General features: G+C 38.4%; 1 protein-coding gene across 4 annotated transcripts in view; it reads right to left on the reverse strand.

Annotated features, from left to right (window-relative positions):
* Positions 1 to 1,367: 1,367 nt before the first annotated feature.
* LOC115214104 (UDP-glucuronic acid decarboxylase 1) overlaps positions 1,368 to 27,213 on the reverse strand; it is a 77,918-nt gene continuing 52,072 nt past the window's right edge. For 2 of the 4 annotated variants that reach the window (XM_029783160.2, XM_029783157.2), the window contains exons 4-13: positions 23,972 to 23,983; positions 13,756 to 13,813; positions 12,629 to 12,809; positions 10,731 to 10,835; positions 10,269 to 10,328; positions 8,721 to 8,842; positions 6,381 to 6,500; positions 5,280 to 5,442; positions 4,020 to 4,123; positions 1,368 to 1,812 (exon numbers count right to left, since the gene is read on the reverse strand). In XM_029783160.2, coding sequence (XP_029639020.1) covers positions 1,708 to 1,812; positions 4,020 to 4,123; positions 5,280 to 5,442; positions 6,381 to 6,500; positions 8,721 to 8,842; positions 10,269 to 10,328; positions 10,731 to 10,835; positions 12,629 to 12,809; positions 13,756 to 13,813; positions 23,972 to 23,983 — 1,030 coding nt within the window. In that variant the 3' untranslated portion in view covers positions 1,368 to 1,707. The remainder of the gene's footprint in view (positions 1,813 to 4,019; positions 4,124 to 5,279; positions 5,443 to 6,380; positions 6,501 to 8,720; positions 8,843 to 10,268; positions 10,329 to 10,730; positions 10,836 to 12,628; positions 12,810 to 13,755; positions 13,814 to 23,971; positions 23,984 to 27,213) is intronic. The other 2 variants (XM_029783161.2, XM_029783159.2) reach the window with 1 other exon arrangement.

Raw genomic sequence — 27,213 nt, forward strand, 5'->3', positions numbered from 1 at the left:
AGCAGAGTCAACTGAGCAAGAAAAGGGTTCTAATTTTCGAGGGTTTGTTGGTCGGTGGGCGCCAACATCCCTCTCATCCACATCATTTTGTTTCATTTCATCTCATCTTGTCCATGTCCAGCCCACAAGCTTCTCTTTGTAAGGCCTATATGGCCAAGTTAATGAAATAAAGAAAAGGGTTCTGATTTGAAAACTTCCAGAAACATCATTGATGATGCATTTCAGAGCATCTGTGAGATAAGTCAAAACCAAAACATAAAAGTTTCTCACACACACACACACACACACACGCATGTATACACATAGACAGACATGTAGGCATGGTGATACATACAGGAAAAATAGGACTCAAAATATGAGAATATTTTTATTAATATTTATCAGAATGAAAAAAGTGACACAAGAGCCGAGCATTTTGAGCATTGGAACTTATCAAAAAATTGATAAGTGCCAATGAATGAAACTCTTGGTCCTTGAGCCACTCTGTTGCTCCCTCAAAATATTAAAAAGAATACACACACATGTATTGAAGGCATCCATGAGGCCATAAATCTGCACTTGGAAGGTCTTGATTTGGTCTTGTCGGCAGAGCAGTGTCAGTTGTGACTACAGAGATCCACACATGAATAAGAGTCTCAGATGATGCAGTGACTGCATCTGAACGCAGTGTACCGGTGCTGTTTTTCAGTCAATTCTGATTTCTCTTCATCAACATGTTTCAGTCTCTCGTCTCATCTTTTTAAAAGCCTCTGTCTAGTTCCAGTTTCCACTGAGAGCAAAACATCAGCCATGTCTTCCCATCTTTCAACATTCATCTAAAGAGACTTCATATAAAGTTTACAACAGACCACCAGTAACGTTAACTTTGCATCATTTTCTTCTGTATTAATTACCTTTACATATATCAATATATATAATTTATATCAACCTACCTCTTTCTCTGTATGTGTACATATGTACATACATACATACATACATGTTTGGTGATGCAAACAAGAAAATAACTTCTACCAATTATTAATAAAAACAATGTGTGTATGTATGTATACACACACACACACACACACACACATATATATATATATATATATATATAATGTATGTATATAAAATTTAAGTCTAAATAAAATCTATATCTATATGTGTGTGTGTGTGTGTGTGTGTGTGTGTGTGTGTGTGTGTGTGTGTGTGATGAAATGAGAAACAAACTATACACTGCAAACACAACTTCAAATTAGACAACAAAAAAAGGAAAAAATGATAGTAAACAAAAAAATAGTTCATTTGAGGTCAAATTAAAAAAATGAATAATAATTTAAAGAATAAGATTACAAGATGTAATGGGTGGGGGGAAATGTCAATTTTTGTTTGCTTTGTTTTTTTGTGAGATTTTTTTTTTGTTTTGTTTGTTTTTTTAGTTTAGAATAAGTTATTATGAACTAGAGAACCAAAATAAAATGACTATAATAACACCATCTGGGAACATCTGATGGTACAAAGTCTGGTTTCACTGCAGTATGACTACAGCAAAATATCTGATGCCATATGGATGATGGTATTGTAAAATGTCTGATGAAGTACTGCTGTCATACAGACATGTAATGTCTGATGAAGAACTGCAGTTACACCAACATTAAATGTCTGATCAGTGATTTCAATGACATCACTGTATAAAGTCTTGTCAGTGACTGCACTCAGTTCAAATTATCACACCAGATCTGGTGGGTGAAAATTACGTTGACTATGCTGAGAGCGACTGAGTTCATTACGAAAGTATTCAATAGTACGGTTAATTCCAGCAATCATTGCAATCTGAAATGAGAAAATTAAAATAACTTTTATTATCTAGAAAAAAGAAAAAAAATTTTAATAAATTATTATTTCACTCATAAAGCAACTTATTGTATCTTTTGTCTTTTACTTGTTCCAATCATTAGACTACGGCCATGCTGGAGCACTGCCTTGAAGAATTTTAGTTAAACTAATCAACCCCAGGACTTATTTTCTTTTCAAAGCATGGCACCTATTCAATCCATCTATTTTGCTAAACCACTAAGTTAGGGGGATGTAAACACACCAACAGCAGTTGTCAAGCAATGGTGGGGGACAAACACAGACACAAAGACAAACACACAGATTATATATATGTACAACAGGTTTCTTTTAGTTTCCATCTACCAAATCCACTCACAAGGCTTTGGTCGGCCTGACCCATAGTAGAAGACACTTGTCCAAGGTGCCACGCAGTGGGACTGAACATGGAATCATGTGGTTAGAAAGCAAACTTCTAACCACACAGCCATGCCTGCATCTATATTTACTAATTCAAATTAGAAACTATAAAACTATATTCTTGGGTTTATTGCAGTGCCCACCTTCAAGAGTTTAGTTGATTATATTAACCCTTTAGCATTCAGATAAGTCTGCTAAATGTAACGGTTATTCATTCACATTGTTTTGAATTAATCCAGCATTATCCTGTAGCTTACGGAGTTTGTTGATGCAACTGTTCAGTTTTAGAATGACATTGTAGTGTAAGTGTAAAAAGCTGGATCTGGGCAGTTTGAACATAAACTAGGTTAACTAGTTATGACTGGTTTAAATGTTAAAGGGTTAACCCTCAGTAGTTGCTCTACAATCTTCAGGAGAATGAAAAGCATAGTCAGCTTAAAAGGGATTGGAAATCAGGACATTAAAGAGCAATTAGAAGATACCACAAAATATTTTGTCCAATGCTCTTTCAATTCTTCCAACTACTGCCTCGTTAGAAGAAAAAGCAGACAACCTTATTATCATACGGTACATAAAGTATATATGATAAATATCCATTTATACCCTGTGCTATTACAATTTATGGAATCAACTGCTTTCATTCTCAACCCCTTTTCTATCAGAAGTATCCATCAATGAGTGACTAGTTATTGTAACCTCATGCAGTAAAAGCAAATGGAAATTGTGATATCTATGCCTTTTCAAAGAGCATTAACTAAAGTAATAGATACAGACACACATGCAGGAGGAAATGTGCCAGAGGTGGATACAAACTCAGTATTCTAAAATAGGTTATATGACATTTTTGAATTATTGTTGGAATCCTTTGGACAAATTAATCCAATAACTGTGAAATTAAATTTCGTGATTATTCTTGTAATCACTCACGGAGAGGTTGGCGTTAGGAAGGGCATCCAGCCGTAGAAACACTGCCAGATCAGACTGGGCCTGATGCAGCCTTCTGGCTTCACAGACCCCAGTTGAACCGTCCAACCCATGCTAGCATGGAAAGCGGACGCTAAATGATGATGATGATGATGGTGTTAATTATCCACTGAAACATAAAATTGGTATTTTCTGCAAGTCATGTTACCTCATAACAAATTTGATATACATCATCATCATCATTTAACATCTGTTATCCATGGGTTGGACGGTTTGACTGGGCTGGCACGCTGGAAGGCTGTGCCAGGATCCAGTCTGGTTTGGCATAGTTTTCTACGGCTGGATGCCCTTCCTAATGCCAACCACTCTGAGAGTGTAGTGGGTGCTTTTACATAATACCAGTATCCGCCACGACTGTGATTTTGCTGGATTTGATGGATCTTCTTCTCAAGCATGACATAATGCCAAAGATCTTGGACATTGCCTCTGTGAAGCCCAACATTCAAATGGAGCATGGCCACATTGCTTCCATTAGGCCCAATGCTCAAAAGGAACTCAGCCACCTTGCCTTCATGAGGCCCATTCGAAATGAACTCAGCTACCTCACCTCCATGAGGCCCAACACTCGCAAGGAACTCAGCCACCTCAATAAAATATAGTTTCAAACATGACATTCCACAAAACATAGATTACTTTATAAAGCAGGTTTTCATAGTTAAGGGCAATAAAATTTTGAGTGGATATATCAAATTTGCACGACAACAGGATTAAAATGTGTCTCCATCCCTTGAAATTTCAAACTTCGTGCCTATAATAGAAAGGGTTATTATTACTATTGGGAGAGTAAATATAAGAGTTCTTACCCTAGGTTTCCAGTTCAGATATTTTAAAGCTTTTGAAATATTTGGTCGCCGCCTCTGTGGATCATCCTGCATGGCCGGTCTATTGACTATCTTGCTGTCACCACCTGAGAAACAGATAAGATAAAAATTAAGATTTCTATCACGTAGGTTGTACACTAGTTTTCTCTTTTCTCTCATTGTCAACATTGTGAATAGATATCTGCATATATACATGACCAAAACAAACGAAACACCCTATTGCACAGACATGTAGAAGACATTGAACATGTTTAAAGTAGAATCTAATATAAAATGATTATGCTTTTTGATATCAATGCCCCTAATCCAATGACAGAAACCACTTGTTTACAGTGATCTAAATGAAAAGCTGTCAAAATTTCGAGTTAATCTATGTTTCAAACACCACTTCTAGATCAAGGGTGACTTGCGGGTTAAAGTGGTGAGATAACTAACAATAACAAGAAATCAATCAACTACAGATCCTTGATGTAATCATTCAAGCTGCTAGAAATATCAGCCAAATACGTCTCAAATGACATACTATTGTCTTGAAAACAGAGGGCTGCAATGGATAATATAGCCCTAGATACACAATGGTCAGAAGGATGCTGTAGTCATGGATGAAAAGCTTTGAATCATTTGTTTGCTCTTCTATTTTTCTTGTATTTTTTTTTAATCTTTTGTTACGTAGGGAGCGTAGAAGCTGTATTGTATCTGCCAGGAAAATCAAACAAAGTAGAGCTTTTATGTACACTACCCAGTGGTTAAGAAGTCATCCAGGGAACCTCTACATGGTGACTCAACCTGTAGGAAATAATAGTCAAATGTCCCTCAAATCACATGACCATCAATAAAAAGTAAAACAAAAAGGAAGGAGACATTGGATTATGTAATCTTAGAAACATCATCATCATCATTTAATGTTCACTTTTCGTTGTCATCGTCACCACCACTGCCACCATCATCATTTTTATGTCCACTTTTCCATGCTTGATTGGGTTGGACAGGATTTATTCAAGTGGATTTTCTACAGTCAGATGTCCTTCCTGTTGCCAACCCTTGCCTGTTTCCAAGCAAGTTAATATTGCTCCCACATGGCCAGAATATTGGAAAGCGGACGTTAAACGATGATGATGATGATGATGATGATGATAATGATATCCAAAATGATCTAATTTTCACCATGACAGCTGTACTGGTTGGTTAAAAAAAAAACAATGAAAACAAAATAAAATAGAAAAAACATCAAAGTCAACATACCAACAAGGCTCTTAATAATTTTGGCAAATTCCATAACAGAATGTTCTTCAGGGTTGCCAAGGTTGACTGGCTGAGAGTAATTGCTGTTCATTAAAGCAATAAGCCCATCTACCAAATCACTAACATACTGGAACGATCTAGTCTGTGTACCATCACCGTATACCTTATAATATAAAAACAGGAAAGGAGGAGAATAAAACACCTGAGCCAAAATGAACACAGGAAAACTTGTACAATTACTCCAAAGTTGTAATATAATTTGGAGAAGAAATGTAATCTGCTAAAGGAATAGTGTGTATGTGAGAGAGAGAGAGAGAGGGAGGGAGGGAAGGAGAGAGAGAGAGAGAGTGAGTGTATAGGAAAAACACAACAGGTCTACTATCATATATAATAACAGGAGAACCAAAGTCAGCTGGGGGAAAATATGCATGCATGTCTATCATCATCATCACCAAAAACAGTGGTCATGATGTTGATGACTGACTGACATGCATGGATACATACACACATACTCTCTCTCTCACACACACACACACACACACAGTGAGTCTCATATACATTAGCATTTGTCTGCTTGTGTGTACACGTGTGCCTCTGTGTGTATATGCATGCTGCATGTATATGTATGCATGTATGTGTGTATTATTTTGTGCATTATGTTTTGTCCAAACATGTGAAGACGTGCGGCTTAGTGGTTAGAGCATTCGGCTCACGATCGTAAGGTCGTGAGTTCGATTCCTGGCGACGCATTGTGTCCTTGAGCAAGACACTTTATTTCACATTGCTCCAGTCCACTCAGCTAGCAAAAATGAGTTGTACCTGTATTTCAAAGGGCCGGCCTTGTCACGCTCTGTGTCACACTGAGTCTCCCTGAGAACTACGTTAGGGGTACGCGTGTCTGTTGATTGCTCAGCCACTTGCACGTTCATTTCACGAGCAGGCTGTTCCGTTGATCGTATCAGCTGGGACCCTCGTCGTCGTAACCAACAGAGTGCTCCTTTTTTTCATATTTTGTCCAAACATATAACAACCAAATAAGCAAATACATATTCACACACACAGACAGGAACATGTTAAAACATATTATGTTATAAGACATACCGTAATAGGTTCGTTCTGGAGAGCTTGCAAAATAAAGTTGCTCACAACACGGCCATCGTTCATGTGCATCCGGGGACCAAAAGTATTGAAAATTCTCGAAACACGCACTTCAAGGTTTTCCTGAAAATGTAAGAAGCTCCAGTTATTAATATTTTCCATAGAATAACCAACAGTGTGGAGAAGCAAAGATGGCAGGGTTCTAGTAGAGGGATGCTTTACAATATATACATTTGTGTTGTGTTTTGTCACAGAAGCTAAATCACTGACAGCCACAGTTGTGGTGGAAGCAGTGTGGAAGCTAGGTTTGGAATCAAAAGGCCTTAGAGTCAATGGTCATCTTTTCCATGTTCGCATGCACTGTTGCTGACCCTCATTTGCTTCCAAGCAAGACAATGTTTTCCCCTCTTTCACAGAACAAAAGGCAGCACTATGGCCTGGAATATTTTTGCAGCAGATTGCAATTGTATGATTGTAAATAAATGACAAATGACTCAGTTTATATGAACAATGACTTTGTTCTGAACCAGTGCACAAATGCCAAGACAAAGGCACCACTGAAACAGACACGTCCAGTCAGGGACACACACACACACATGTATACATGTGTGTGTGTGTGTGTGTGTGTGTGTGTGTGTGTGTGTGTGTGTGCGCGTGTATGATGGACTTTTGAAATGTTTCGTCTAACAATTTCACTCAAAAGGCCTGGAAAGCTTGCGGCTTTCATAGAGGACACCAGTCAAATGTTCCTAAATAGTGTATCACTCCTTCGGGGTGGAACTTTGGCAAGTGTCTTCTAATGCCCTGAGCTGACCAAAGCTTTATGAGTGGCTTTGATAGACAGAAACTAAAAGAAGTCAGTTGTTGTTTTATCACCATCATTATCATCATTATCATCATCATCCTCTAACATCCATTTTCTATGCTGGCATGGGTTGGACGGTTTGACCAGAGCTGGTAAGCCAGAGCGCTGCACCAGGTTCCAGTCTGATTTGGCTTTACTTCTACGGCTGAATGCCCTTCCTAGTGCCAACCACCTTACAGTGTGTACTGAGTGATTTTAACATTCCACTGGCACAAGAGCCTTTATGTGACACTGGTACAAGTGCTTTACACATGAGCAGCACCAGCAAAACACTCTTGCAGGCCAATCCACTTCACCAGGGAAGTGGCTTAACATGTCTGCTGTGGAGGAGATATATATATTGCGTTACCTGACGATTATGAAGTTTGCAAAAATCCCTGCCCTCTTCAGTGAAACTGAATTCTTGAAGCACTATGCATATTGTATATTGTGTTCTTCACCCATGTTACAGTGACTCACCCCTACACCTGAACCAAATTTCCTCCCATCATGCTCTATACTTACCTTCTCATCCACTGGTTCTTACAGACAACCCAATTGTAAAATGTGTTGGCATTGGAGACGGCACCCAGCATTAGAAACCATGTCACAACAGACACTGCAGCATGATGCAGCCCTTGGACTCATCAGATACTTTCAAACTATCCAACCCATACCAACATAGACCATGGATGTTAAATGTTGCTGATGTATATATATATTGTTATTCTACCAATTATGTACGTTTTTATTTATTTTTTTTTTTTTGCAATTCACTTAATCACTTAATATTTTATTGTTATTCTAATTTTAATATTTCTATTGCATGTAATTTTCTGGATGGTCTAATTTTATTGTTCATTTTGAATTGATAAAAGGTGGGTTTTTTCTAATTTTATATATATTTTATATATATATATAGACACATGAGGAGCAAAATCAGGTTAGGTGTGATAGTGTGTGACAGAGGAGGGGAGAAATATAATACTAGTTGGAACAATGCAAGCTGTGGGCTATGAATATCCTCAATGCTTTTTTTGCATGTTGCTCACCATTACATTTTTCAATGCCGATGAGGTGACACACTATTTCACTGACATAGAACAGACATGCTTGATGAACAGGAAAATCAATGCTATCTGAATTTTACCGACAATAAACCATAAACAAGGAACTTAACTCTGTGCAGGGGTGCAAGGAAAGAAGTATCTGTTTTACTTTTTCGCTTTTGTGCAAATTTATCCATCCAGAGAATGACATAGACAGATAGAAAGGAGAGTAAGTCGGATGTACCTGTATAACAACCAGTATAGAATATAATACACAAGACATCCTATTACATATGTACACAATATTTAATTAACCAAATTTGCTGACATTGTGAATGAAAACTTTAGTAGATGAAGCATAGACAAGAAGTTAAATTCAATTACTTATACCTACACACTTTTACAAATATATAGCTTGTGCCAATTTAGATAAATTTGATATTACTATACCTGCTTGGCATATGCATAGCACATGGTTTCAGCAACTCTCTTGCCTTCATCATAACAGGCCCTTGGACCAATGGGGTTCACATGACCCCAATATTCTTCAACTTGAGGATGAACTTCAGGATCTGTAACATAAATTAATACCATTAGACCAATCCAGTGAGCACAAGGATCCAGTTTTGACCATTTACCTCAAGTAGAAGAACTAATTTTATCAGTTGTTATACTCAGAAAATTTAGCTACCAGCCTACTTCAGTGGTCAACTTGGAACAGCCCATTTCTCACTTGAGGGTGTCTGCCTCAACACATATAAAGCACCCAGTACACTTTGTAATGTGGTTTATGTTAGGAAGGACAACCAGCCATAGAAACCATTCCAAAGTAGACAATGGAACCCAGCATAGTCCTCTGGTTAACTCGTTCCTGCTAAACCATCCAACCCATGCCAGCATGGAAAAGGGACATTAAATGAGGATGATGATGATTTCCTTCAGTTTCGTAGAATTTGTGTGAAAATATATGGCTTAATCGTTAGAGTATAGGTCTCACAGTTATTAGGTCATAGGTTTGATTTTCTTTTTGACCAGACATGCACTGTGTTCTTGAGCAATTTAACATTGCTCCAGTCTATGCAGCTGAAAATGAACCAGTGATATTTAGAAGTTAACTCTGCAATGGATTCGCATCTTATTCAAAGGAGAAGTCTTATACTCTCAGTAACATAATATTCCCAGACACTTGGATGTCCTCCAGCCTCTTAAGACTGTAGAGTAGAATTGAATTGAATTGAATAGAACTGGTTTAGGCTCATGAGTTGTGGCCATGCTGGGACACTGCCATTTAGAGTCAGACTTATTAAACAGCATTGAAAACCTCCTGTTGTCACTCTTTAACCAAGACAACTCAGTTAAGAATATTTCTGAAGGAAAAGACATCAGGCGCAGGAGTGGCTGTGTGGTAAGTAGCTTGCTAACCAACCACATGGTTCCGGGTTCAGTCCCACTGCGTGGCATCTTGGGCAAGTGTCTTCTGCTATAGCCCCGGGCCGACCAATGCCTTGTGAGTGGATTTGGTAGACGGAAACTGAAAGAAGCCTGTCGTATATATATATATATGTATGTGTGTGTATGTGTTTGTGTGTCTGTGTTTGTCCCCCTAACATTGCTTGACAACCGATGCTGGCTGGTATATTTACGTCCCCGTCACTTAGCGGTTCGGCAAAAGAGACCGATAGAATAAGTACTGGGCTTACAAAGAATAAGTCCCGGGGTCGATTTGCTCGACTAAAGGCGGTGCTCCAGCATGGCTGCAGTCAAATGACTGAAACAAGTAAAAGAGAGTAAAAGAGAGAGAGAATCACTTTAGTGTCGTTTCAATGTATAATGTTATAGGATGACAAAAGGTTAGACAAGTCTTTAAGACTGCCCCATATTCATTAGTCTTTATCCAGAATCTTCAAATCTCTCGAGCAACATCAGCCCTGATCTATAAAAAAAACAACCCAATAATATAATTTTAATGAATCAAGGTATTTAAAACTCTGCACATACCTCCATAGACCTCAGAAGTGGATGCCAATAAAATCCTAGCTCGCACACGTTTGGCCAAACCTTTGAAAATATAAAAAAAATATTCATGAGAAATACTTGTAAAATTTTATGATACTGAAGTGGAATAAAATACATTTTGAAAGCTTCTGGAAATAAAAAATAGCAATTTGCTTTATATTCCATTTTTAAGCAAATTAGCAAGGATTACATTTCAGTGAGACACAAAGTTACATAGCAGTTCTGGGGAAAGCTATCTTCTTTCCAGCACATTGACAAAAGTTGGCTAGCTACAAACGGAATTTGAAGACCAGCTCCATAATGCATACAATTAAGTGGAGAATTGTGGAGAAATCCAAGCCATATGTGAATGGATCTAAGAGATGCAACTTATGATGATGATGATGATGAACCAAAATGTTTAATGGAAAATAAACAACAAAAATTTAAAGAAAACTAACATACCAAGAACATTGATGGTGCCAATTGTGTTGGTCTTTATAGTTTTAATAGGATTGTACATGTAATTTGGAGGTGACGCTGGAGATGCCAAATGGTATATTTGGTCAACTGTATGAAAGAAAAAAATATTTTAACAGTCCTTCGAACAACAACGATACAAATATTATAGATTTATATTATATTCTTTGGGTGTATATCTTTTAACCCTTTAACATTCAGATTACTGTCAAATATAATGCTTGTTTATCCACATTGTTTTGAATTAACCATGCATTATCTTATAGCTTCGAGATTTCAATGATGTCATCATATATTTTTAGAACGACATTGTAGGGTAGGTTGTGAGGCCAAATCTGGCTGGTTTGAACATAAAGCAGGTACAATATTTGAGCTGGACATGGTCGGTTTACAAAAGGATTAAACTCTCAATAATTTAGACTGATTTTGCTATAATCTGCATCAAAGGCAACTCATAAGGAAGAGCAATAACTTGAAATTCTTTACTGTAACAGCAGACACCCTCTCTGATACCATTGATAAAATACACAGTCCATGCTGTTAATTGGTTAATGATAGAAAGAGCATTCAGCCCTAAAAGACATGTCATACATAACAAAGATTGACTGTATTGTTTTCTTTTTTTTCTCTTTTTGTACCTTATCAGCATAGGAAAACAATGATGATGATGTTATGGAAAAATAGACAACTAAATGGTCAGTAATTCATATTCTGTAGTAGGTATCACATCATATGTGTGACCAAGACATTTAGTTGTCACCGGGTAAGCTCACTTTGCTGTATGTTGATTCTACAGTGAGGATAATTCAGTTAAAACCAGAGACAGCACTGAGAAATTAATAACCTTCTTTAACTTGTAATGCTAGATTTAATTTCTCCAGAGGGAATTGAAAAACAAACATTATCTATGATAGAGCTACAACGAATCCAAGAGATATACCATTCATCTGCTCAACAGCTGCAGAAACCAGAGATAAACACAATCATTGTAGCCTTTGGGTGCTTCAGTGGAATCTACTCTGTTATCAGTATTCAGGCCAAGTCTCCCATCTGAGTATAACTTCTTCCCACTAGTCTTGGAGGTGCTAAATAAAGTCATGAATGTTGCCTGTTATACAAACACGGTTTCACAAAATCAAGCCATTTCAAAAATAATCAAACTCAGCTTGTGCCTTGTGAAGCCACATGAATACCTTAGCACCATTATCAATGTTTTGCAGCTCCTACTCATCATTTTCTCTTTCTCTCATCACTTTTTCTACTATTAGTTGAGAGTAGTCATGCAGATCCCTGTGCAGAAATATGCTCTTCCTCTACCTCCCTCATAGTAATTTCCTCATTCCTTAGCAACAAGCTGACCCCACTACTGCATTCATGGTTCATACCTCTGTGAACAGCATGGTGACCTCCATAGTATAGGTGGCATGAAAAAAGCAACCAACTCAGTCCACACTGTAAAGTGGTTGACATTAGGAAAGGCATCCAGTCGTAAAAACCACGCCAAAGCAGACACTGGAGCTTGATGTAGTTCTTGGACACATTAGATCCTATTTCTTTACTACCCACAAGGGGCTAAACACAGAGGGGACAAACAAGGATAGACAAACGGATTAAGTCAATTACATCGACCTCAGTGCGTAACTGGTACTTATTTAATCGACCTCAAAAGGATGAAAGGCAAAGTCGACCTCGGCAGAATTTGAACTCGCAACGTAACAGCAGACGAAATACCGCTAGGCATTTCACCCGGCGTGCTAACATTTCTGCCAGCTCACCGCCTTTGGACACATTAGATCCTGTCAAACCATTCAATTTATGTCAGCATGGAACATGAACATTAAATGATGATGATGATGATGATAATGGGACGGGCAAATCCTTACCTTCAATATATAATGGGTTGACAATATCATGGTGTAGCAATTCGAAGTTTTCATGCCCTATCCAGTGTTCAATATTTCGTTTGCGGCCAGTGAAAAAATTGTCAATGACAGTAACCTCATGTCCCTGGATCATTAAACGATCTACCAAATGGGAACCAACAAAACCTGCACCACCAGTTATCTGAAAAAAGGCAATGAAAGGACAATTAAAATCCAAGATAAAACATCCAAGATAAAATATGGCAAGATAACACATGTACATATATACATAAATCTGATGTACATATATACATTGCAAAATTTTTTCATTCTAGAAATTAACTAGTAACTAATGAGTAAATCAAATAACAAATTTATTTTAACTAATCATTTGATCAGCTTTATATAGGAAAGTATATGGCTGATTAAGTTGACACCCTGCCCACCTGTGTATAACTGGTACTTACTATATTAATTCCTAGAGCAGAACACAAAAGTCAATTCCCACAGGAATTGAGCTTGAAGCTAAGTGTAAAACACGGGCCACTGTGAGTAAACTAAATTATATGTACCAATCAAATCTTGGAGTCTATACACCAGGAACTGCAGATGTGTCAGTTTCAGACCAAGCAGCTCTATTTTCTAATTATACCCTCTCTCTCTCACTCCCTCCCTCTCCCTCTCTCTTACACACACACATGCATGCAAGAGAGAAGAATAATAATGTATGAACCTGAACCTGAAAAGCTGACTTTAGTTTAGTCAGAGGACAATGGGATGTGGCCATGACCTCTTTGTGAATCCACCGTAACCGGTGGGAGAAAAGGAGGGATTTATTTACAAGCCAGACACTTGACTCAAATGCTTGCAACAGAGTAAATTCCATTAAAACCAAGTGACAGACTAAGTTTGCCACTATTTGGATGACCTAAAGCTCAAAACAGCTGGACACTTATTTATGCAAACCTCAGATGGTGGGGAAACAATTAACAAACTTGATTATCCAACAAGTGAGGAGTGAGAGGAAGCGATACCAGAAACTAATTTGATGACCCAAGAAAGAACTACAGGTGCTATTACAGTTAATATGAAAGAATTATGCAACAAACTGCTAAACCACATGATTAAGAATTAAAAAAAACTCTTACTAAAATGCGTTTCCGGTCTTTATATGTTAAAAATGTAACATCTGGATACTTCTTCTTTCTGAAATAGACATTATATATAAAACAAAGATGTGCATAATATCAAATAAATACTGTGTGTGCATATTCTTTAATTAATTTTTTACATCAAAGTTAAGGTCAACATCTGTGTATATTTCAGATACAGTCATTTACATATGTACAGAGATATATTTATAAGCAGCTTGAAGCCTTTAAGCTAATTATATATCAACTGTTGTATATCTTCTTATGATTTAATCAAATCATTAGAAAGTTCAAGCATCGGGTGTGAAGTTTATTTCAGGACAAGACTTGTAAAGGACATAAGTTATTTATTACATAGCCCTAATTCAATTCTGATAGAGCAAACCCGTACTCAAGTGTGCTCCAAATATCACCATCCCATCATTTTGTAGGTGAAGGAGGACTTCATTACCCAATGCATCATCCCATTTTTAAGACAGTAAGGTATTATCTTAGCGACAACAGAATGCACTTTCTGGCAAATCAAAGGTCAGCATAGAGGTTACATTCATCAAGAAATATTTTATCAAGAAAACTAGAGCAGACATGAGGCAACACAGCTTAAAGGTCACCTGGAGTGGTGAGAGGATGGCAACACCATATCAGTGGATAAGTGACTAGCAGCTGACAAGATTACAATTGCAAACAAAAGAAAGTGCATATTTGATTGTGTTGCTAATGACTTCATCAAAGAAGGCACACAGCATCCACGACCCTTTTCCAAAGCCTCCAAAACTGGTGGGAGGAAGGGTGGAAGTTGGACGCAAAGCAATTAGTGCAAGGCCTGGGGGTTTAAGACGCAACAAGGTTAGTGAAAAGAGGAGTAACAAGTGGGTTGAGAATGTCTGAGTGGAAGTGGTATGAGCCCAGCCAGATCTGAGGACCAGATGTCATTTTAGTAGCAGAAATAAACAGAGAACAAGGAAACAACACACCATTGGCATGGGCAACCTTTTACAAAAAGCAGGTCATGGGCCATACTCAAAAAAATTTGAAGTAATTTTTTGTTAGGCAAACCATTCACAAAGTCCCATGGCTAATAGTTTGCCCATAGCTGGGCTGGAGAGTAGCTGTGAGTGACTTTCTAGACTATATCCATTTCTGGGAGTCTGTATGTGCAGCAGCAGTGCCATCTCAGATATAGAAATGACAGTCCATTGTGGGCCTTGCCGGAGCTTTGTTAAGAGTGTCTACAGCTGTCAGGGACTGAAATTTCACAATGAGATGTTTGGTGAACTGAGATTATGAGCATAAAGGAATCTATGAATTCAGTTTTAACACCATCTAAAACAATATGAGTAGAGTGAAGACCCTTAGCCCTTTCACATTCAGATCACTCAGTCAAATGTAATACTTATTTATTCACATTGTTTTGAATTAATCTCACATTTTCCGATAGCTGTGATATTTCAATGATGCAACTGTTTATTTTAAAAATGACAATGTAGAGTTGGTGTGAGAGGCCAGTTTGAACATAAAACAGGCAGAATATTTGGGCCAGATATGGCCAGTTTAAATGCTGAAGAACTAGAGACGAAGTTTAGGGTGTGGAAGCAAGGTCTAGAATTGAAGGGCCTTAAGGTTAACCTAGCAAAAACCAAAGTCTTAGTAAGTAGGGAGTCAAACAAATCACAAACCCATTCAAGTAGATGGCCTTGCTCGATCTGTAAAAAAGGCAAGGGTAGAAACTCCATACGATGTATCCGGTGGAAGCTATGGATACATAAAAGGTGCAGTAGTATCAAAGGAAGGTTAACCAGGAAAATAGCTTTTGTGTGTGGCAGATATAGAGGGGCAATAAACACTGAAGATGTACAGAAAACAGATTCCATCACATGTCAGGGGAAGAAACTAGAAGTAGTTGAATGCTTCCGCTACTTAGGTGACCAAGTCTGTTGTGGAAGTGATTGCTCTGAGAGTGTAGCAGCTAGAATAAGAATACCCTGAGCAAAGTTCAGGGAGTTCCTACCTTTACTGGCAACTAAGAGCCTCTCACTCAGGATGAAAGGTAGACTGTATGATGCATATGTGCAAACTGCCATGCTACCCAGCAGTGGAACATGGGCCATGACTGCTGGGGATATGCATAGGCTTGAAAGAAATGAAGCTAGTATGATCCACTGGATGTGTAATATCTGTGTGCATACACAACAGAGTGTAAGCACCCTGAGAGAAAAGTTGGGTATAAGAAACATCAAATGTGGTGTGCAAGAGTGACGACTGTGCTGGTATGGTCATGTGTTATATATATGGATGAGGACAGCTGTGTGAGGAAGTGCCACTCCCTAACTGTGGAAGGAACCTGTGGAATAGGTAGACCTGGGAAGACATAGGACAGGGTGGTGAAGCATGACCTTCTAACGAACACTGGGCCTCACAGAGGCAAGGACAGGAGACCAAGACCTTTGGAGATATGCTGTGATTGAGAAGTAGGATCACAGTTATGCATGTCCGACCCAGTTAAGAGTTCCTCTGATGTGTTGGGTGATATGATATAGTTGAGAAGACCTGTTGAGTCAAGTAAACCAATATCGTAGCTGTGGCCAGCACCCCCGACTAGCTCCCATGCCTGTGGCACATAAAATGCACTATCCGAGCATGGTCGATGCCAGGTCCACCTCACTGGCACCCATGCTGGTGGCACATAAAAAGCACTATCCAAATATGATCAATGCCAGGACTGCCTGACTGACTCCCATGCCGGTGGCATGTAAAAAGCACCATCTGAATGTGGCTGATGCCGGTACCCACTGACTGGCTCCCATACCAGTGGCACGTGAAAAGCACCATCCAAATGTGGCCGATGCCTATACCCCCTGACTGGCCTCCATGCTGGTGGCACATAAAAAGCACTATCCAAACATGATCAATGCCAGGCCTGCCTGACTGGCTGGCTCCTGTGCTGGTGACATGTAAAAAGCATCCACTATTCTCAGAGTGGTTGGCGTTAGGAAGGGCATCCAGCTGTAGAAGCAGCCAGATCAGACTGGAGCCTGGTGCAGCTGCTGGATCTCCAGACCACAGTCAAACTGTCCAACCCATGCCAGTATGGAAAACAGATGTTAAACAATCTTGATGATGATGATGATGGTGATGATAATGATTCTATCAAAAAGGTAATTGGTTTGACAAGTCTTTCATTATGCAATAAAACTGTTGGTAACATTGTCAATACTCACCTTGCATAAATTCATAACTTAAAACGTTATTTCACAACAGGACTAAAAAAAAATACGAAATCAATATCTTTTTCCAACAATGCAAATTTGCACCCAGTTTGTTAGTGAGGCTGAATTTCTCCCACAAAAGCATTTCAGCTTTGGTTTACATTTTATTTCCTGGTTTTATTATTTTGCGGGATTATTTTGCAATGTTTTGTTTCCATTTTGACTGATTCCTTTCTTCTTTTCAATTCTCTACATGGCAATGCAAGCTCCTACTCCATGTGCTATCCTTAACCAATTTTTCTAGGAGTAAGTGAACAAGTATTCTGTCCATCTTAACTTTGCTGTCAATTAATAGTTATGGAGTAGAGGAGTCAGTCTAACTCATTTGATGACAGATACCAGACAAAGACAGATTTATAAATTGATTCAAGCATGTATAGGTGTGCACATGCACACATCTGTGCTTTTTGTTCCAAATGGATTGTTCCAATATTGATAAAACAAAGTAGTGTCCAGAAAGCCAAGTTTAAATTTTTTTTTTAAACTTGGAAACAAAGTCACAATTTCCAGGATTCCTTTCCTCCAGACAAACTTCAGAGGGGCAAGATGGCAGAATAAGGTAAGACACTGGACTAGCAGCTTCTCAGGAGATCATGATCTCAAATACACTACTAGTAGCTGATGGAATTTAGAGGTAGAACGCTGTATCTTCTAGATTAACATCTATGAGCAATGTGCAATTGTTCAATCTCATACCAGAGCCCACTTTTTAATAAATTCACTCTACAATGCTAAACTCTGTTCCTAGTTATGGCTGTATATAATGACTGGCTGTGCAACAGTCCTATATATTAATCCATTTTTGATCATATCTCTAAAAAAATACACAGATCTAAGTCTGAAAATAATTAAGAATTTTAAGAGAGTCAGTAAAATATCTAACCTTTCTATTAATCAGTACATTAACCCTTTAGTGTTCAGATTATTCTGTCAAATGTAATGCTTATTTATTGACATTGTTTTGAATTCATCATGCATTACCTTGTAGCTTTGAGATTTTAATGGTGTGTTTGTATATTTTTAGAACAACATTGTATGATAGGTGTGAGAGGCTAGATCTGGTCAGTACTAACATAAAACTGGTAGAATATTTGAGCCAGATAGGGCTGGATACAGCCAGTTTAAATGCTAAAGCGTTAAGCCTATATTTGGAATGTAACTCGACAAAAGTTTCTTGCATAAAAGTATTGAGTGTTTTTAATTTAAACATTTGAAAATATGTTTTGAATCAAGTAGACTGGTGTCAAAAGTGTTAAACTGATAAAATACAAGAACCTCTACCATCAAGTGGATATGTTGGCTATGATACCAGATGTTAGTGGTTTATTAAAATCACTTCTCAATTGAAATACTGAAGATAACAGCTGATAGTTGTTCATTTACTTTCATTTTAGATATAATTCATAAAAATATAATTAGCTACAATTAGTAAAAAAGAACAGTGATAGTTTATGTATTTAAGCATTACTTTTTGATTAAGAAATCTGCTTTGCAACTACAGTGTAATCTTAATGTACTATTCTGCACCTTCACCAAGAGTGTTCTATCAAAGCCTTAGCTTAACCAAAACCTTGCAAGCAAAATTTAAGACAGAAACTGGGTGGAAGCCTGTGAAGGGACTTTTCTTGTTTTGGTATGGAAGACTTAGTCCATAGCCACCTTGGGTGCCTTTAGTGGAGTTAACTCTATTATAAGAATTCAGGCTAAATCACCCTTTCTATTACCAACCACTCTTAGAGGAAATGAAACAGGTTATTGAAACTGGCCTTCTTTCTAACCTAAACCATAAAAATTTTTTCATCTTAAATTATTTGATTTTATTACAAGGCCAAACAAATAGAAAAGGAATGGTTTAAATGAGACAATATAATATGCCTTACAGTATTAAAATTTCACTATATATATATATATATTTTTTTTTTAACAGAGTTCATGTCAATTATATGTAACTAAAAAATATATAATATATTAGATATAAAAACAATGTGTGACGCTTATTGCACCTAGGTTTCCCAAGCGGTCACCCATCTAAGTACTAAACTAGGCTCGACGTTGCTTAACTTCGGTGATCGGACGAGAATCGGTGCTTAGGCACGTAAAAAGCACCCACTACACTCACGGAGTGGTTGGCGTTAGGAAGGGCATCCAGCTGTAGAAACACAGCCAGATCAGACTGGAGCCTGGTGCAGCCTCCTGGCTTCCCAGACCCCAGTCGAACCGCCCAACCTGTGCTAGCACGGAAAACGGACGTTAAATGATGATGATGATGATGTTAGATATAAAAGTTTATCAATGATTACCAGCAAGATTTTAGAATTTTAAAAAATGTGATTTAAAAAATATTTTACAATAATCTGTATGTCATTCTGTAAAATTTGAATTATGTCTAATTAATAAATATTAGATTGAAAGACATAACACTGCAGCTTGAAAATGCGGTAATGATCAGTATAGCTAAAAAAATTATAATAAATTCATTTGAACACTAAGACTTTAAAGTTTAGATTTAATACACAGCAAATTCAAAACAATGTTTATTTCTATTGTATTTCAAGAGTAACATATTCTTAAGAACATTTCGATGAAATAGGAACCAGGACTAGTAGATCAATCAGAAAACAGGAATTCTTGTCTGGCCCTTTTCAATGAAGATGATACTGGAGGAGGTTCTAGTTTATATCAACTCAGATAATAGTTTATTTAATAACTGCCATATTTTCAATAGATTTGATAGCTAATTAGGATTTTCCAAACTAGTAATGTTAGCAAAATAAATTCCAAAACATTGCAAAAGCATTATTAGTGTTAAAATCACAAAAGTATGTTAGTATTACCAAAACATTAACCCACATGGAACAAATTCTGACTGCTATCATAAATTCTGATAACACAGGATTGCTATATGAAACTAAACATGAACACCATATATTGAAGTACAGTTTTAGAATGATAACTACTGACCATTAATGAAGAATAAGGCAACACTATCAACTTGAACATTGGGAAATTCTCTCAACTTAGGGGTCACTTAAATCAGATAAGGTAGCAGCTTCTTAAAATGAACCAATTTTTTTTTTAGAATTTGTCTCAACTAATTAAATTTCAGTTTTTGCTAAAGAAATGGCATTAATCCATTCTCATCTTCACTTTGAAAGAATGTTGAAAATAACCAATTATTACTTCGTTATATGTTGGCCAACAGTCAGGCGACACTGACGATTGCTTAAAACCACAACAAATTTGTTAGACTTAGTTTTTACAGAGAAGACTAATTTCAGCGATGAAACTACAGCAACTCAGGGAAACTAAGCCAGAACAACCTGCCATCCTCTACACACCATCATAAACTGCGAGCAGGGTACAAATTGTTGTCCTTAAATGCTCGCAGTTTATGCAACAAAATACATTTGTTCAACGCCTACGTCAGAAGTGTTGACCCTGACTTCATCACTGTCACGGAAACATGGGTGCATTCCTTACTCTGTGATGGGGTTTTCAACATTACGGGGTACAACCTCTTCCGTAAGGACTGCACTAACCGCCATGGTGGTGGTGATGGTCTACGTTCGTTCAAATTTTTTGGTAATTCCTTGTGCCGATTTGAACGAATCACAAGAAGAAGTTTTTTTCTGTGACGTGCGTATGACCATGTCAACACTCCTGCTTGGCGTTGTTTATCGTCCCCCAAGTTACCATCGGGACACACAGCTTTGCAATGTCCTCCGAGCTGCTGCCAGGAAAACAGCCACTTTGTGTTTATTGCAGGCGATTTCAATCATCCTGAGATCGATTGGGAGACCTTCCATTGGCCACAGAGTGCAAACGATTTTGTTGAGCTTGTGCTGGACTCAAACTGGTCACAAGTAGTCACCTCTCCAACAAGAGGCGACAACACCTTGGACCTGCTCTTCACCACAACTCCTGAAGCGGTTATCAATTGCACTACGGAGGAACCTCTAGGTGACTCTGATCATGCTATGATCATCGCCAATCTGGCTCTTGCGGGCAACAAAAACCTGAACCATCTCCAATCTGCTTCCTTCGATTGGAAGAGAGCAGATTGGAACCTGTACCACACTGAACTACAGCACCCAAACTGGCGTGAATTCTACAACTCTGGAGATGTGAATACTATACTCCAGAGTATCCTGGACTCAATATGGGCAGCATGTGCAGCATCAGTGCCACGTAAACAAAAAAAAAGAACCGCCCCAAAAGGGCAATTTGGGAAACTTCAGCGGTCCGACTTGCCAGGAGGGAACGTCGGACTGCTGAACGGGAATACAGGTTGCATAAATCAGACACCAACAGGAAGAAGCGGAATAAATCCTCCAACCATCTCAAGCAAGTGACAAAAAAAGCAGTGCTTGAATTTGAACAGTGCATAGCAGCCAATCCTGACAGCAAGGTTTTCTGGAAATATGTGCACTCAAAGCAGAGACCTCACTCTCCAGTGGGCCCTCTTCGCAACCCTCACACAAACCAGATCACTGACGACCCCAAGGAATGCGCAGAACTCATTGCCGAGTGCTATGCAAACATATTCACTGTTGAAAGTCAAAATGTACCATCTTCACCAGCACTAACAGCAAACTCCATAACAACTATGGAATTTACACCTGCAATGCTGCGACGTCACCTTCAAAATAAGCGCAACTATGCCTCCCCTGGTCTCGATGGAGTTACATACCTGCTTCTCAAACGTGGCAGGCACTTCCTTTTACACCAGCTTTCTATTTTCTTCCAGTACTGTCTCAACAATGGTGCTACTCCGGAGCAGTGGAAAACTGCCAGTGTCATTCCTCTGTTCAAAAAGGGCGACCGCACATCACCTGTCAACTATCGCCCAGTCAGTCTCACTAGCTGTATTGCAAAACTGATGGAATCGTGTGTCAGAGAAACACTCTGGAACTTCTGGAGCTCTCACAGTCTCATCCGACCCTCACAATATGGATTCGTCCCTAACTCCAGCTGCAGTGACCAGCTTGTCGAGTTCCTTGAGGACATTACTCAGATTACTGACAGTGGCTCATGGGTGGATGTTGTCTACCTTGACTTTGCTAAGGCTTTCAACTCTGTGCCACACAAAAGGCTTATGGTGAAACTCTCTGCAATGGGTGTGGGGGATGACCTTTTTAACTGGTTGAAATCCTTCATCCTCAGCCGAAAGGAGGTAGTCACAGTTCTAGGACAGCACTCTACACCATATGAGATGTCATCGGGTGTACCACAGGGATCTGTCCTTGGCCCCCTCTTGTTTGTGGCATACATTAACGACATAGATGCCAATTTAAAGAATGCCACAGTATTGAAATATGCAGACAACATCAAGCTGTACCTTGAAATCAAGAGGACAGATCCTGATGTCTACAACTCTTTCCTGCAATCAGACCTAGACACAATGCAGCAATGGATCACAGACTGGCAACTGAAACTGGCTGTGGACAAGTGTACCACCATGCATTTTGGGAGAAAAAACCCTGCGTTCACATACTCCCTCCACAACACTGATATCAAGAAATCCTCTTGCGAGCGTGACCTAGGCATCACTGTCAGCAGTGATTTGCGTTGGTCAAAGCATATCTCTAAGATTGTCAGGAAGGCTGAGGGTGTCTTGGCATCACTCAGCAGGTCTTTTGTTAGCCGCTCTCCAGCCATCTATTTAAAACTGTATACAGCTATGGTACGACCACACTTGGAATTCGCATCATCAGTTTGGAACCCCTATCTTGCACAGAACATTGACCTCCTGGAATCTGTCCAGAGACGTGCAACCAAACGCATACCCTCCATCAGACACCTACCATATTCTGAGCGCCTTGTTTCCCTGGGCATGGATTCACTGAAGCTCCGGCGTTTGGCGACGGACTTGGTAAACACCCCAAGTTATCAACCACCTCACCAACAACAACACTGAACACCTTTTTGATCTCCATGTGTCTAACACACGTGGACATGCCTACAAAGTCAGAAAACAATACAGCTCCCATGACTTTCGGAAACATTTTTTCACGCTCAGAGTTGCTGAAGCATGGAATAAACTGCCTGCGTCAGTTGTTGACTGCCATGACACTGCATCTTTTAAGGCCCTCATGCTTTCCGAAATCCGCCGAAACTTCACCTGATTATATATACACTTTAGATGAGTTGTAGTGCACCTGAGCACTGTACACAATTATTATTATTATTATTATTATTAAACCTGTCCTGTGTAAACCTTTATTACAAAATTATAAAAATATCTATTTACAATTAATTAATACACTTTATGTGTATGGACTTATATATTGTATGACATCATTACATATGCATTATGTAGTATGGATTAAGAGATAAGTTGCTACAGAATACAGTCAGAATGTTCCTCATTAATATTTCACTCGTAAATATATCAATAAAATATGTTATTTGCAATTGCTAAATTTACATTGGGAAATTTTAACAGATTTAAAACTCTATACTATAAGAAAAAACATTTGAGATGCAACATTATATTTCTAGTTACTAGTCAACATTTACATCACAAAGTCTTTGATTTCAATAGTTTAGTCACAGTTTTAGGACATTTGAGCTGCTTATTTAGTTTCACAAATCATCTACAAAAACAGCCAAATGGGATAAAACAAAAAACACAGTAAAGGATTAAAAGCTTTTAATGATTAGTTGCATAAGTTAATTTATAACAAGATTAGATAGTTGATATAGTTATATCAACATCACCCAGTAATTTTTTTTTTTTTTTCTTCTTTAGTGATACACTAAAGTCACTGCAGTAAAACAGCTAAACACAAATACACGCTATGTTTTTAAAAAGTATCAGAAACTTAAAAAAAAAAAAAAACACCAACTGTTACAGACAGGAAAAATAACCAGAGTAAAAGTATGCAGAAGAAACTATCTATAAAATAAAAACAAAAAAACAGATTCTAAGGAAGAGAAAATATTACCTAAGACAGGTTCTGGAAAAGAAATAAAAATGTATATTTTTGGCAATAGTTTTCACTTGAAATTACATGTGGTGACATAATATTGTTGTATTTTGAAAGAGTCAAGAAAGATTTTTTTTATTGAACACATATTCTGTGGTTTGTAATTGTTACTTATTTCTTTCAATAAGCGATGGAAGATTTTAATGCTATTCACAATACGAGAACAGAAATGAAGGTTATACTAAGCAGGTAGGTAGTGTGTGCATATGTATGTGTTTGTGCAAGTGAGAAAGCACATGATTAATAGCAATAGCCATTTTTCATCGTGTGCTCTTTCACTCACAATTCTTGTTATTTATCACCAGAAAAAAAGATGAACTCAGGTGAATCAATGGAATCCCATTAACCCTTTCATTACCAACCCGGCTGAAACCGGCTCTGGTTCTGAGTACAAATGTCTTGTTTTCATAAGTTTTAAATTAAAATCTTCCACCAAACCTTAGTCACAATTTATGTTCCTAACACTAGCTTAATGATAACCAAGTAATTTTACTAAATTCTTTGTTATATTTAAAGTAATTGAAAGAAACACAGAGCATCCCAAAATAAATACAGTAACGAAAGGGTTAAAGACTTGTGTAAGACTAAATAAAATACACTTTCCTTTTCTTTTGAACTGAACTATTTTCTTTTCATAAAGAACAATAAATAACAGATGACCGACACACTGCTAACTATTTTTCATTCCACATAGAAGTTGACAAGCTTGTAACAACCTTGAGTTTAATACTTTCCCACCGTACGCTATTCAAACAGCATACTGTGGGAAAGTACTGCATATATGTATGCAGAATTCATGCACCGGTGTTCAATAGCTTTTATGTCTACTTTCCAAGGTTAGGAGAATGTATATTGTTGTAGTATTGTCATACACCCAGGTACTTCCTGCTACTTATCCATACCTTATCTTTCACATGCTTTCAAAAGTAGAGAATCAACAGAGTCACATACACATACTAACAAAACAGAACTCATGTGGCATTGATCTACCAAGGGCAGCAGATGACACTTAACAAATGTACTGGGTAATACATCTGAACCTGTAACCATACTGGCACAGGAGTGGTTGTGTGGTAAATAGCTTGCTTACCAACCACATGGTTGCGGGTTCATTCCCACTGCGTGGGACCTTGGGCAAGTGTCTTCTACTATAGCCTCGGGCCAACCAAAGCCTTGTGAGTGGATTTGGTAGACGGAAACTGAAAGAAGCCCGTCGTATATATGTATGTATATATATATGTATGCGTGTATATATTTGTGTGTCGGTGTTTGTCCCCCCAACATCGCTTGACAACCGATGCTGGTGTGTTTACATCCCTGTAACTAAGCAGTTCAGCAAAAGAGACTGATAGAAAGAATAAGTCCTGGGGTCGATTTGCTCGACTAAAGGCGGTGCTCCAGCTTGGCCACAGTCAAATGACTGAAACAATTAAAAGAGTAAAAGAGTAAGATGTACAGATACAGAGTTCCACTTTCTTACCATGTGATCTTGAGTTGGCACCTTGAGCAAATAATTTTTTTAAAGTAGCCCCATATTAACCAATGCTTTGAGGGTGAAATTATAAGATAGAAACTGTATAGATGCCTAATGCATATATATTCATTTCATGCCCATATTCCCAAGCTAGTATGGGTTGGATGGGGACATATTTGCAGCAGGATTTTGTGATTAGGTCCTCTTCCTGTCACCAACTGGTACATGTTTTTCAAGTAAGGGATGTTTTATTCTGCAGGTCTACAAAAGTACAGCAAGAAAGTACTGCTGTAAACAATTTGTTACAGCAAAAAAAAAAACAATAAAAGAAGTACAAGACTTTAAAAGGAAAATTAGTACTGGGGTCAATTATTTTGACTAAAATTCCTCAAGCAGTGCTCCAGCATGGCTACAATCTAATGGCTGAGATAAGTAGAAGGATGCACACTGAAGTACTAAAGACTGGTTGTATAGCATACAATTTTAAAAAAGCACCATCCAATCATAGCTGTTGCCAGCCTCGCCTGGCCCCCGTGCCGGTGGCACGTAAAAAGCACCATCCGATCATGGCCGTTGCCAGCCGCGCCTGGCCCCCGTGCCGGTGGCACATAAAAAGCACCATCCGACCGTGTCTGTTTGCCAGCCCAGTCTGGCACCTGTGCCGGTGGCATGTAAAAAGCACCCACTACACTCACGGGGTGGTTGGCGTTAGGAAGGGCATCCAGCTGTAGAAGCATTGCCAGATCAGACTGGAGTCTGGTGCAGCCTTCTGGCTTCCAAGACCCCAGTTGAACCGTCCAACCCATGCTAGCATGGAAAGCGGACGCTAAATGAAAATGATGATGATATATATATATATATATATATATATATATATAGATAGATAGATAGATATGCATACATAGTCCAATCACTAAGTATCCAGACTGTTACCATAGTAACAAAGCTAAAGCACACATAATGAAGCCACTTGGCACAGGTTCATGTTGAACTTTGCTGTGCATGCACACTAAATTTTCTTTTTAAAGCTTGGTACTTCTTTTATTGTTTTGTTTTTTTTTGCTGTTGAACCACTAAATTAGAGGCACAAAAACACGATCACTGGTAGTCAAGTGGTGGTGGGGCACAAACAAAGACACACTCATAGATATATATGTAACCATGTACCCCCTCTATAACAAGACACCCATTTCTCTGTCACACTCTAACCTTTTATCATATGACTAGCACTATGACCCAACAACGCCAGGTCATAGTGCTAGTGCATGCATATACAGCTGCGTACGTGCGCACATACATGCGAGTACTGTCCAAATCTCCGACCAATCACATACAGCAAGCTGGCATTCAATTGGCATATCAAGTTTCGGGCATTTTGATTGGGTTTTGGATAGAAAATTCACAAAAAAGTCACTTCTATTGATTTTTTAATGGCTTTGCAGGGTGACTGGGGAAATATAAAGATGCGCACGGCCACCCTTGGACGGTTTTGAATGACCACAGAAAGTGCAAGCCCTCTATCTGAAAAATTGTGGATTTGTATAAAGGACACACACACACACACACACACACACACAGACAGACATTTTGCCATTTACATATATAGAGATGTTGGATCACCTCCTCCAGTGCAACCCCACTTTATAGCAAGACACCTATTTCTGCCTCTGTGTTTCCTTGTCACTCTCTAACCGTTCATCCTCTTACACGAGTTCCCCTCCTCAAA

The sequence above is a fragment of the Octopus sinensis genome, linkage group LG7 (genome assembly GCF_006345805.1).
Source record: "Octopus sinensis linkage group LG7, ASM634580v1, whole genome shotgun sequence".
In the NCBI taxonomy this organism is placed as follows: domain Eukaryota; kingdom Metazoa; phylum Mollusca; class Cephalopoda; order Octopoda; family Octopodidae; genus Octopus; species Octopus sinensis.